Here is a 14,367-nt window from a genome sequence, read left to right as displayed (position 1 = left end):
GATCTACCCTTTCAGAGCAGCCTACAATTCAAAACCTTATCAAAGGCCTTACAGAGGTCCATAGAGACTATTTATGGCCTTGCCCTCATCACCCTTCTTGGTTACTTCACGAAAACCTCAATCAAATCCGTGAAATACAATTCCCACATACAAAACCACGTTGCCTATCCGTAATTAGCCTTTGTCTGTCCAAATGCACATGTATCTTATCTCAGAATAATTTCCAGTAATTCACCTACCACATTTGTTAGCCTCACTAACATGGTTCCCAGGCTTTTCAATAGACAATAGACAATAGGTGCAGGAGTAGGCCATTTGGCCCTTCGAGCCAGCACCGCCATTCAATGTGATCATGGCTGATCATCCCCAATCAGTACCCTGTTCCTGCCTTCTCCCCATATCCCCTGACTCCGCTATTTTTAAGAGCCCTATCTAGCTCTCTCTTGAAAGCATCCAAAGAACCTGCCTCCACGGTCCTCTGAGGCAGAGAATTCCACAGACTCGCCACTCTCTGTGAGAAAAAGTGTTTCCTCGTCTCTGTTCTAAATGGCTTACTCCTTATTCTTAAACTGTGGCCCCTGGTTCTGGACTACCCCAACATCGGGAATATGTTTCCTGCCTCTAGTGTGTCCAAACCCTTGACAATCTTATATGTTTCAATGAGAAGCCCTCTCATCCTAAACTCCAGAGTGTACAAGCCCAGCTGCTCCATTCTCTCAGCATATGACAGTCCCGCCATCCCGTGAATTAACCTTGTAAACCCACACTGTACTGCCTCAATAGCAAGAATGTGCTTCCTCAAATTAGGGGGCCAAAATTGCACACAATACTCCAGGTGTGGTCTCACTAGGGCTCTGTACAACTGCAGCCCTTCTTAAAAAGGGGTGGCACAATGGCGCAGCGGTATAGTTGCTGCCTTACTGTGCTTACAGCACCAGAAACCCGGGTTCGATCCCGACTACGTGTTCTTGTCTATATGGAGTTTGTATGTTTTCCATGACTGAGTGGGTTTTCTCCAAGATCTTTGGTTCCCCCCCACATTCCAAAGACGTACAGGTTTGAAGGTTAATTAGCTTGGTACAAATGTAAATTGTCCCTAGTGTGTGTAGGATAGTGTTAATGTGCGGGGATCGCAGGTCGTTGCGGACTCGGTGGGCTGAAGGGCTGGTTTTCGCGCTGTATCTCTAAACTAAATTAAAATTACCCACCCTCCAGTCATCCAGAACCTCAACGTATCTAATAGTGATTCATACAACTCCAAGAAGGTTATTGCAACTTTTTCTCTAGCTTCCCACAGTGTCCTTGGATATATCTTATCAGTCCTGGGAGAAGTCCAGCACCTCTTTGACCGTAATACGGACTGTCATCTAGACATCTCCATTTCCTGTTCTGAGATCCCTGGTCTTCATATCTTTCTTCACAGTAAAAACTGAGGAAAAATATTTATCCTTGCTCATCTCCTGCATCTCCTCGCATAGATGGCTTTCGTAGGGCCATGTTTTCTCATTAGTTAACTGCTTTCCTTTAATGTACTTGTAAAATCTCCTTGGACTTTCCTTAATCCTATGTGCCAGAGATGCTTCGATTGCCTCGATTTTGCCCTCTTCATTTCCTTCTGGAGTATGCTCCTCAGTCCTCTAAACTCCTCCAGGGGTACAGATATCCCAGCTGCCTGTACCTGACCCATGCATCTTTCTTTTTCCAGACAAGGCCCTCCAATTCTCTCATTACCCAGGCTTCCATTAAACTCTCAACATCACATTTTTAGAAACATCCAACTTTCTGATTAAAAAAAAAAATTAATACTAGGGTGGTAAAGAAAGCTTTTGGTTTGCTGGCCTTTATAAATCAGAGCATTGAGTATAGAAGCTGGGATGTAATGTTAAAATTGTACAAGGCATTGGTGAGACCAAATCTGGAGTATGGTGTACAATTTTGGTCGCCCAATTATAGGAAGGATGTCAACAAAATAGAGAGAGTACAGAGGAGATTTACTAGAATGTTGCCTGGGTTTCAACAACTAAGTTACAGAGATAGGTTGTATAAGTTAGGTCTTTATTCTCTGGAGCGCAGAAGGTTAAGGGGGGACTTGATAGAGGTCTTTAAAATGATGAGAGGGATAGACAGAGTTGATGTGGACAAGCTTTTCCCTTTGAGAATAGGGTAGATTCAAACAAGAGGACATGACTTCAGAATTAAGGGACAGAAGTTTAGGGGTAACATGAGGGGGAACTTCTTTACTCAGAGAGTGGTAGCGGTGTGGAATGAGCTTCCAGTGGAAGTGGTGGAGGCAGGTTTGTTGGTATCATTTAAAAATAAATTGGATAGGCATATGGATGAGAAGGGAATGGAGGGTATGAGTGCAGGCAGGTGGGACTAAGGGGAAAAAAGTTGTTCGGCACGGACTTGTAGGGCCGAGATGGCCTGTTTCCGTGCTGTAATTGTTATATATGGTTAGTCTAGTTAATTAGTGTTATTCTATGGTTCAATGGTACATCATTGGCACATGTAATTAGATGGAGGGAAATTCCTTTATAATAGTGAAAAATCTTATTGAAGATTAAATCATACTTAAGTGCAAGAGCGTAGGGATAGTATATTACATTGAGACAGTACACAAGAGACGCCACGCTGCTTTGCACCATTTATAAGGATTGAAGTCCAAAGTTGATAAAAAAAATATTGTCTTAACTTGCCCATAAACCCGTTGTCCTGATAGTGGAAGTGTTTCAGAGTTGTGGGGTCGTCTTGGTCAGGCAGTGTTATTAGAAACATAGAAAATAGGTGCAAGAGTAGGCCATTCGGTCCTTCAAGCCAGCACCGCCATTGAATATGATCATGGCTGATCCAAAAGCCATGTTGTTGATGTCCTCCACCACTTAAACAAACAAACAAACATCATAAATACCTGAAATATCACGGATCTTAAATGTAGGAATTTTGGCCTTCCTGCACTTTTATATCGGAAACATAGCTGCAGCAGTATTGTGCTAACAATTTCACTGGAGGTTTTGTGAATTTGAAGTTACAGTGCAAGGAGATTCTGGCAGAGCATAAAAATGAACATAACTCGCACCTGAATTTCCTAATTTCTTTGCATCAGAAGTGGGTATTCTGCTGAACTTCCACCACAATGCAGCATAATTTTAAGATAAATTTGAGACGTTTAATATTTTCAAAGCCTACTCTCAGGTTTTCAGAGAAAGACCTGAAAAATAGTGACCTCCTGTGGTAATGCAGGGGCACAGCCATTAGTATTTAGTCCCTGATATTCTCCTTGTGTCTACAAGGTGGTGCTGCAGGCAAATTAATTTTGCTATTGTTTAAAAGCTCATTGGAACCTTTAGAATTATGGAATCTTCCAATTTGATCAAAAATGTTGACATTATATATCAACATACGTTGATAAATTTAAGAACGCTTGATATACATTCCCAACTTGAAATATATCGAAATAACCACATTATAAGGAGGCAGAAGCAACAATATATTGAGGATGAGACAATATGCTGGAGTACCTCAGCAGGTCAGGCAGCATGTTGTGGGAACATAGGTCGGTGACTTTTCAGATTGGGACCCTTCTGGTCTGAAGAAGGACCACAACCTGAATTGTGATCTACCTATGTTCTCCAGAGATGCTGCTTGACCTGCTGAGTTACTCCAGCACTTTGTCCTTTTTTGTAAATCAGCATCTGCAATTACTTGTTTATACATTATCCTGAGTATGGTCAGCTGAAAGCTCCCTCTGTGCTGATGCCATGACTCTATGGAACTAAGACTGAAAAGCAGGGGAAAAACAATCAACATTGTAAAATATTTTCTTCTTTCCATTGCACCAATATAACTGATGAGCGGTAATTAGACTGTAACTAACTGTTTCTTTCTTTACAGGTGCTGACTGACATGCTGAATATTTACAATCACTTAATTTCACATTTCAATAATTTATAATGTTTTGCTTTTGTGCATTTGTTTTAACTCAAGTGTCTATATATCCCTTCTATATCTGAAGAATATCTTCTACCTCTGAAGAAGGGTCTCGACCCAAAACGTCACCCATTCTTTCTCTACAGAGATGCTGCTTGTCCCGCTGAGTTACTCCAGCTTTTTGTGCCCACCTTCTATATGCTTGTTCTTCTATTATAAACTTACAGAAACCCACCTAAAGGAGGATAGTTTATGAGTCTTATGAGCAGAATTAGCCGTTCAGCCCATCGAGTCTACTCCGCCATTCAATCTTGGGTGATCCATCTTTCCCTCTCAACCCCATTCTCCTGCTTTCTGTCCATAAATCTTGACACTAGGAAGAATGTTTTTGAGGCAGAGAGTAGTTGCGATTGCAAACTCATTACTTGCAAGGATAGTGGAAATTGTGACAATCAGGGTTTCTGACAGGGAACTAAAGGAAAATATGGACAAGAAAGACAGAAATGAACATAACTGGGAGGGTGGTGAGGAATAACCACCTTCTTTGTGGTAGTAACCCTATGATTTTGTGATGTTCGTCAAACATAATAAACTACATCAAATGTTCTACATACAATAGTGAATAATCACATTATTTTTGCAAACCAGTTACTGGAAATATATTCAGAGTCTACTTCCAATGGCCCATCTTTTTAATCCTTTTCTTTCAGATGAGCTAGTTAATCTTGCGATGTATTGTGAGAGAATTAAGAGGAAGTTCTGGCCTGAATGGATGGAAGAGAGCGATGATGCTTCATACAATAATGAAGACGAAACAAGTGAAGATAGTTTGACTCCCACGCCACTCCAAGATTTCAGTTTGTACTCTCGCACAGAAACATTTGACGAGGAGTTAACGGAGAACAGTGTTTCCTATTCACAAACTCCAGACACTGATTATACAGGCCATTCACTCTTTGATTCAGACGTGGAAATGGACGAGTACACAGATAACGAGCTGGTCAAATGAAACGTGCTAAAGAAACGTCATTGTGTATTCTGCACTTTAAGTGGTAAAACTGATGTACTCTGGAGGTCACTAGGAATCACCCAGTACAAGTATTGTCATTCAGACCAATGTGAAATCATTGCCAGTTACAATAATCGAGAAACTCCTTTACACCAGTAAAGTCTTCTCCTCTATATGTATAGTACTTAACTGATGTATATGCTACTAGAATGGTACATTCAATCATAATTGTTACTGGGTAGTGGGATGTCCCATGTACCTAATACATCAGATTTTGATACTGCAGTTCTTTACAAATCTGCACAAAAATGCTTCTCTTACATTAATTTTAGGCATTTCCAAAACGACATACATCTAGGTATATGATAAAACTTTCCAGTGCATCATAGTCCACTGTGATAAAACTTTTCATAGTCCATCACAGTATAAATAAGGCCTTCAGTATATGGTTGTGAAAGACTAAGTTATGGAAGGTCACATAGACAAGTTTATGTGTTACGTTAAAGGTGAAAGTAAAGTATTTAATCACAGATATACAAATGCCAATTCAGAGGCAGTTTTCATTAGGGTGCATGGATAGCAGAAGTGTACTTAAATGATATATGTACTTATAAACTAGGATTACTTGTGAATTGATGAAACAATATTATGTGGGATTACTTTCTTGGAACTTTATATATTTAGATCGTGTTGCTTTTACACAATGTGCCAGTGTGTGAAACTGATGGTAAACAGTGCGGTTGTAAGCTTATATTAATAGTTGGTTTGAATCTCCTTGTTATATTTTGTTTCTACCAAGTGTGACTTGGCAAGGGGAGGTTTTGAAGATAATTAGTCCAATAGTTGGCAGATTCATGCACTGTAGCAATTGCCCCCATTATTTTTTTTTTAGTTGAGGAATTACTCAAATTAAATTGAGTTGAACAAAAAGGGAAAACGGAAGCTCCAGTTGGAAAGTTCTCAAAAATTAGAATGAGGAGAATGAATGGCATTCATTCATTCATTCAATCATTCATTCATTCATTCATTCAATCATTCATTCATTCATTCATTCATTCATTCATTCATAAAATAACATTTATTAATACTGCTGCAGATGCTGGAAATCTGAAATAAATTCAAAAATGCCATGAACACACAGCAAGTCAAGTAGAATCTGTGGAAAGGGAAATATTTACCATTTCAGTTCCAACACGAAAGGTCTTGGATGCAGAATGTTAACTTTACAGTGAGAACATTGTTTCAATACTGCTTTTTGACATCAGTTTGAGTTTAGATTATTGTCACGTGCACCAAGGCACAGTGACACACTTTTGTTACGTGCTAGTCAGTCAGTGGAAAGACAATATGGATTACAATCGAGCCATTCACAGTGAACAGATACATGAAAAAAGGGAATAACGTCAATAATGTTTAGTGCAAGATAAAGTCCAGTAAAGTCTGATTAAAGAGATAGTCTGAGGGTCTCCAATGAGATAGATAGTAGCTCAGGACTGTTCTCTAGTTGTTGGTAGGGAGCAGTCCTGAGCTACTATCTACCACATTGGTGTGGCAGCACGGTTTTGATTGTACACACACTGTGAATGTGTGTGCGTGTGTTATGAGCGTGGTAGCAGATACTTGTCTTCAATCAGATTGGCATCTGTTGGTTGCATACCTTTAACTGGCGTGGAGTGCTGTCATAAAATAAATACATCATGACTGGCATTAGTGAATAGTGAAAGGCTTGGATAGAGTGGATGTGGAGAGGATGTTTCCACTAATGGGAAAGTTTAGGACCATAGGTCATAGCCTCAGAATTAGAGTACGTTCTTTTAGGAAAGAGATGAGGAGGAATTTCTTTAGTCTGTGGGTGGTGAATTGCCACAGAAGGCTGTGGAGGCCAAGTCAATGAATATATTTAAGGCAGAGATAGATGGTTTCTTCATTAGTACAGGTGTCAGAGGGTTTGGGAAGAAGGCAGGAGAATGGGTTTCGGAGGGAGTGATAGATCAGCCGATTAAATGGCAGCGTAGACTTGATGGGCTGAATGGCCCAATTCTGCTCCTATCACTTATGATTTCATGGTCTTATGAAGGAACTGCAAATGCTCATTTACAAAAAAAAGAAGACAGTGCTAGAATAAATCAGCGGACCAGGGAGCATTTCTGGAGCACATGGATAGGTGACGATTTAGTCTGAAAAAGGGTCCTGACCCAAAACATCATTTACCATGTTTTCCTGGAATACTGCCTGACTTGCTGAAATACTCCAGCACTTTGTGTTTTTCTAAATGAAATATAGTCAGCTTCCTTTCATTGGAGGATTTCAGTCATTTTTGTGCATGACAAAGAATGGTAAAATGTAAAATAAAGCAATTATTTCCAATTCCAGCATGGAAAGATTAAGGTGTAACTGCCTTGGTATCTGCTGCCAGAGCTATATAGGTATGTACTCCTACTGAATGTTCTTGTCTCTGTATTCTTCCTCTTCCTCTTTCAGCGCTTGTTCTCCTTTTTGTGTCCTCTGCTGTTTCTTTAAGTCAGGTTGTGCTTCATGGGGGCTGGTTACTCGTGCATCCACAAATCCAAACAATTATTTGCACAGAAGCGTCGGGAAACATTATTGCACTACTAGCACACCACTCCCTCGATGTGCATCACACCTTTGCAGAATCCTTGGCTAAAATACATCAATTCCTTGATCTGTAAATGGAACATGATCGATTTAAAGAAGTTGGCAAAGGGCTTGGTGGGGAAGGGTACCTCCTGTTGAAAAACTGTGAGATAATGATGGTTGGAGGAAAATAAATCAGCAACTTTTTATAAATGTCTGCTCTGTGCACTTCTGGAAGGCTGCATTAATGTAATTACCCTCGTCAACATGTGGTCTAATGCATCATTCACGTCAGCTTGTGCGTGCTTGAACTATGGGTGTTGCTATGGTGCTCTGACAACACTTGTACCACCCAAGAAATTTGCCTCTTAAATCTTCAATCCAAATTTCTTCCCAATAGGTATCCAGATTAGTTTAGTTTAGAGATACAGCACAGAAACAGGGTCCTCGGCCCACCGAATCCACACCGACCAGCGACCCCTGCACATTAACACTATCCTACACACATTAGGGACAATCTACATCTTTACCAAGACAATTAACCAACAAACCTGTACGTCTTTGGAATGTGGGAGGAAACTGAAGATCTCAGAGAAAACCCGCACGGTCATGGGGAGAACATGCAAACTCCGTACAGACAGCTTCCGTAGTCAGGATTGAACCTGGATCTTCTGGTGCAGTCAGGCATCAACTCTACTGCTGTGCCACCGTGCCACCGTGCCACTCACAAACATAGTGGCTTGAGAACCTCAGGCTATTGGAATTAGTTCACAATCTTTGTTAGAATGCCGACAAGTGCATTGCAGAATGAGTGTATGTCGTTTCCACAAGGAGCCACGTGATACATGAATGGATAACCTACAATGAATGGGTGATGCCTGGCTGGGCACAGGATGCGGGGGGCAGAAGCCTGGCATGAGGCCCTTCAAGCCTATCCCCGCCATTTAATATGATCATGGTGATCAGCCGTGCCACATGCTTTCTGCTCTTGTAATAATTCTTAATATTTACCTTAAGATCATATCAATGTTGCAACCCGGCCCTAGATACGGACACTATAATTTATAAACTGTTTTGAATCTCAGAATGGGACAAAATATAAGTGATCATATAAGTGATCCACAGTTGCATCACTTTCCTTAGCAAATGTTTCCAGCTTGAATTCCATCCTGCACAATTTAGACCAATTGGCATGCCTGTTTTCATGCCAGTGTTTATAGCCAATATGTGCAGGAGTAGGCTATTCGGCCCTTCGAGCCAGCACCGCCATTCAATGTGATCATGGCTGATCATCCCCAATCAGTACCCCGTTCCTGCCTTCTCCCCATATCCCCTGACTCCGCTATCTTTAAGAGCCCTATCTGGCTCTCTCTTGAAAGCATCCAGAGAACCTGCCTCCACCACCCTCTGAGGCAGAGAATTCCACAGACTCACCACTCTCTGTGAGAAAAAGTGTTTCCTCATCTCCGTTCTAAATGGCTTACTCCTTATTCTTAAACTGTGGCCCCTGGTTCTGGACTCCCCCAAAATCAGGAACATGTTTCCTGCCTCTAGCATGTCCAAGCCCTTACAAGGAACTGCAGATGCTGGAGAATCGAAGATAGCCAAAATTGCTGGAGAAACTCAGCGGGTGCGGCAGCATCTATGGAGCGAAGGAAATAGGCAACGTTTCGGGCTGAAATGTTTCTTGAATCTGTGTTCACATTGCATTCTTAGATCCATGCTGTGAATCAGTACATGATGGCCCATGACCTTTCTCTGCAACTGCACCTATCTATCTCAAAGCCATGATAGAGCCCAATTCCAAGTTATTCTCCATCACATTCAATGCTGCATCAAATGACTTTTTTCCCCTTCCTTTTTGATGTCAAAGATTGCAGACTTCAACATTTTATGAATTCTAATACCCATAAAGGTATTTCACTGCTTGCACTTCCCTCTGAGCCTATCCCTGTCTCGAGTTCTATCACCTGCTGTGTTTTCGCTTTTCCCTATATATATGATCTGCCATTGTCTGATCGTAGTCTTCAGCAGACTCGGCTTCATCCCCCTACATCCCCATGTAAATGAATTGTGAATCTGACAATTTGGAATTATCCATGCACTGGTTCAGCCTTTGTGCCCATTTCATTGGCCACAAATCCTCACCCGAATGAGCCCTTTCACCTGTCTCCAGAATCACCAATCCATCTGGCTTATTACCTAAGATAGACACAAAATGCTGGAGTAACTCAGCGGGACAGGCAGCATCTCCGGAAAGAAGAAATGGGTAACGTTTTGGGCCAAGACCCTTCTTCAACTGGAGTCAGGGGTGGGGGAAACTACAGATATGGACGGGTAAGGTGTGAAAATGATAGATCGAAGCAATGATCTAGGAAATGTAGAATGGTTCATTGTTGGCAGACGGGAAGGTGACAACGAGGAAAAAAAACTAAAATCAATCAGGAGGACAGTGAAACTGGTCAGAGAACTAGGGTGGGGGAGGGACGGAGAGAGAGGAAAGCAAGGGTTACTTGAAGTTTGCCAAATCAAAAGTCATCCCGCTAAGTTGCAAGCTACTCAAGCGAAATATGAGATGTTGTTCCTCCAATTTGCGTCTGGCCTCACTCTGATAGCTTATTACCTATTCGGATCCATTCATTGCAAACTGTTACTATGACTCACCATTGTGATTTTTCCACTCATCTCACTCACTTCTGTTGAATTGATCGCTATTCCTTCAACCTTGTATGTCAGCTTTGTTCCTCTTTCCAAAAGTGCTGACCATTTCCAGCATTTCATATTCTTATTGTTGGATGAATGTTTGCCATTTCTCTCGATCTCTATTTTTATTGCAACCGTCAACTATTTATTATAAAGACAGAAAAAATGTTAACTACATTAAATGTTTGTGTGTTAATATTGCAACCGTACTCTCTAAATATGTGTTGATGCTGGAAAGGGTGAGAAATTGGATACCGTTTGTCGATTGCTTGATTCCATACCCATTATTATTGACAGAGTTTTCTCCAGGAGATTAGTTTAGTAACAGGAGATTGTTTTCATTTTAGTTCAGATATATGCCATGGAAACAGGCCCTTCAGCACATCGAGTCCCTGCCAATGATTGATCACCCATTTACACTATCTATGTTACTCTACTTTTTCATCCACTCTCTTCACCTTAGTGGGGGGGGATTTTTTTTCTCACAATTAACCTATGAAATTGCACGTCTTTGGGTGTTGGAGGAAACCAAATCACCTGGAGGAAACCCATACGTTCATAGGGAGAATGCGCAAACTTCATACCGATAGCATCCAAGGTCGGGATCGAACCCAGGTCTCTGGTGCTGAGGCAGCTTATAATGGCAATTTTTACAAAATTCTCAAAATCCAATTTCATTAGCCATTAATTATGGGAGATGATTTGAAGGTATAGCCTAACGCACTCACGTACACATAAATGAATCTTCCAGATGTTGTTTCTTGATTAATTAGTCGTTTATTGAAATAATACAAAACAAAGAAATAACTCATAACTTTCCGTTCTTTTCGCTACTCCATTCACGTCGTATAAATCACATAAAAGCTTCTTCTTATAAAGGTATGTCATCTCGTAACGTGTGTGTCGTGATCATGGTAGAAAACTATTTCCCCTCACACTCCGACTCAAAACTAAAACTTTTAATTTGCGAGTCTGCGTGAGACTCCTCTAACAAAAGAACACACCCCTACAACGTATCAAATCCCACCTACAAAAGTACAGGCAGATAGCTAAAAACTAAAAATAGCAGGCATGATAATAATACTGACCTAAGCTTCATGGCTCCTACACAGCTGCTCTGCCAACTGCGCCGCTGTAGCGCCCAATTAAACATGACATTGTTATTCATGGATCAAGTACTAATAACTGGTGTGTGTATAATTCCCCACAAAACACAGGGAAGTGTTTTTACAGTGGTTCGCTATATATGAGCTCTTTGAATTCTACAATAATAGAAACATAGAAAATAGGTGCAGGAGTAGGCCCTTCGAGCCTGCACCGCCATTCAATATGATCACGGCATATGATCATCCAACTCGGTATCCTGTACCTGCCTTCTCTCCATACCCCCGGATACCTTTAGCCACAAGGGCCACATCTAACTCCCTCTTAAATATAGCCAATGAACTGGCCTCAACTACCTTCTGTGGCAGAGAATTTCAGAGATTCATCTGTGTGAAAAATGTTTTTCTCATCTCGGTCCTAAAAGATTTCCCCCTTATCCTTAAACTGTGACCCCTTGTTCTGGAATACCCTTTAACATCCCGATGCAAGGTTATTAAAAAAAAATGGTGGCATTTACTGTACAAATCATGTGAAGCTTCAAATTATTTGGTAAATTAAACACCATAACATATCACAAAAGTGTCCAAGATTTTGCTGTAGTTGGGCATTTGATGGACTCTGCTGTTGCCCAGAATTACATTTACAAACATGTTTCGACTTTTGCATAGTAAGTTGATAATGGTGCTGAGAAACAAAACAGGCATCAGAGAGCTGAGAGCGAAGAAAGGTTTTGGCCCGAAACGTCACCTATTTCCTTTGCTCCATAGATGCTGCTGCATCCGCTGAGTTTCTCCAGCATTTTTGTGTACCATCAGAGAGCTGATGCCTGTTTAGCATGATCTAGCAGGACTAGATCTGCCGAATGGCCTAATTCTGCTCCCATGACTTATTACAAGCTACCATTTGTTTCTTTAACCAAGGTAATGGGAAGTATGTGAATTCAAGCTGATTAGACTCGATGGATCGAATGGCCAGTTCTGCTCCAATGACATGACGTTACCATGTGTTTTCTTAACTAAGGAAATGTGGAGTACCTGTATTTGAATTCAACACAAAATCAGGTATAAAAAGGGAAATAAGGAAAGTGAGTGAGATTGCATTGAAAGACTCTACAATTGTAATAGTTATTTTGAAGTTTCAGGTGGTTGTTTAGCTGTAAACTAACAATCTCAAAATGATGAGATATTATTTCACATTATTTCGAAATTATTTGCTATTATTTTGACTGCAAAAGCACGTAAGCTTTAAAGGATGCTGCAAGAACTCGTCAAATTGCAAATTTTGCAGAAGCAGTGGGGAAAATGACAAAATCTGTGCCATTGATTCCTGCTGCATTTTGAAGTAAACAAACATTAGTGCCTTCAGCAATTATAATTGCATGTTGATCTTTTGAATGCTAATCATTATAGATTTTGTTTGGCAGGCACCAACCACTATTGTTTGAAAAAGGAGAACTGCTGAAGGAACTCAATGGGTGAGGCAGCACCTGAGGAGTGAAATGTTCAATCAACTTGTCGGTGTCCATCTCCCTGCACAGATGCTGCCTGACCTGCTGAGTTCCTTCAGTAACTGTCCATTCTTTTGCACCAGATTCCAGCAGCTGCAGTCACTTATGCCTCCATTATTGTTTCTTGAAGATTTGCTTTGTAAAAAATATTTTTTGTAGCAAATTACTACCTCACATATGAGTTAACCTGTTCATTTGCAATTCATTGCAGCCAAGAAGTCAGGTGGCTTCCTTCTAAATCATCTGTAAAGACTATATGTCCACAGTTCCTCACCCGCAACCTCTTTTTAATATCTTCATGTTTGACAAAAACTTAGAAACATAATCCATTGGTGTCCCTCATCTCAGTTGGCTGTAGCCTTTATCTCAGTTGTCTTTATCAAGTTGATCACACCAGTCTCCTCCAGTGTCTCCTCCAGTGTCTCTCTTCAATCTTGAGGAGACCAAGCCCACTTACATTTCAGTAAATCCTGAAATCCAGCTGCAGTGGAAAAGTTTGCAGAGTTTTCACCATTACTTCTAGAAGCACTTACACTGCCTTTCAATCGCCAATGCCCTGTTGATCCCGTACTCCTGTCCACTCAATTGAAGCTCAGTTAACCATGCTCCCTTTGAAACACTGCGGGCCCTGGTATTCCCACCCAACCCCATCCCCCACATCCTTGCACTAGCTGGGACCTTGGTTCCAACACTCCTTTTCACTCAATAGGTACCATTTCACAAGCACCCTTGAAACTTACTAGATCCTTGTTTCCAGCACTGCCTACCGAGATCACTGAAAATGTATGATTCTACTGTAACTCTGTTAACCAGGCACACTCACTGCCAGGCCGAAAGATTTTCCGGACAATCATATGATAATTCTAGTAGTACATCAACACAGTTTTAATCCACTTATTTTTCAAAGGAGAATTAAAGCTGTGTTGAAGTACTACTAGAATTATCAAGTGATTGGCTGAAAAATCTTCTAGTCTGGCATCACTGAAGATCTGAGTGTGTCCCCAAATGAACAGTTTTAATGTAGTGGGCTGGCAGATACCAGAGTCTAAGTGTACCTAATGATTGAACCGGATGCCAAGCCATTGAGGTTTCAGAACAATCGGATACCAGATTACCTGCGTTTTATGTGTAAGAAGGAACTGCAGATGGTGGTTTACATAGAATATGGACACAAAATGCTGGAGTAACTCAGCGGGTTAGGCAGCATCTCTGGAGAAAAAGACCAGGCGACGTTTCGGGTCGAGACCCTTCTAACAAATACAGAATGTGCTGGAAAAATTCAGCAGCTCAGGAAGCATCAATGGAAAGACAAACTAAGTTAATGTTTCATAAAAATATAGAGTTACAGTTACATCTTTCCCAGAATGGTTCTACAAGATCCACAAATTCTTAATTAATATCAACCGGATAGACCCACAAAGCTGTTCTAAAGTTTACATGCTCTGCTATTACCTTGTTTAGGCAAAGGTGACTTCGTAGAAGAAACCAATTCTAGAAGAACACTGTAAAATTACATGTTGGT

At 40.9% G+C, this 14,367-nt stretch overlaps 1 protein-coding gene across 1 annotated transcript in view; it reads left to right on the top strand.

Moving 5' to 3' along the window:
* faxcb (failed axon connections homolog, metaxin like GST domain containing b) overlaps positions 1-12,389 on the top strand; it is a 64,485-nt gene extending 52,096 nt beyond the window's left edge. The window contains exon 6 of the mRNA XM_055635869.1: positions 4,638-12,389. Coding sequence (XP_055491844.1) covers positions 4,638-4,936 — 299 coding nt within the window. The 3' untranslated portion in view covers positions 4,937-12,389. The remainder of the gene's footprint in view (positions 1-4,637) is intronic.
* The last annotated feature ends 1,978 nt before the right edge of the window (positions 12,390-14,367 follow it).

Source organism: Leucoraja erinacea, chromosome 5 (genome assembly GCF_028641065.1).
Source record: "Leucoraja erinacea ecotype New England chromosome 5, Leri_hhj_1, whole genome shotgun sequence".
In the NCBI taxonomy this organism is placed as follows: domain Eukaryota; kingdom Metazoa; phylum Chordata; class Chondrichthyes; order Rajiformes; family Rajidae; genus Leucoraja; species Leucoraja erinaceus.
Note: the sequence above shows the minus strand (reverse complement) of the source record. Positions and strands in the feature narration are given on the sequence as shown.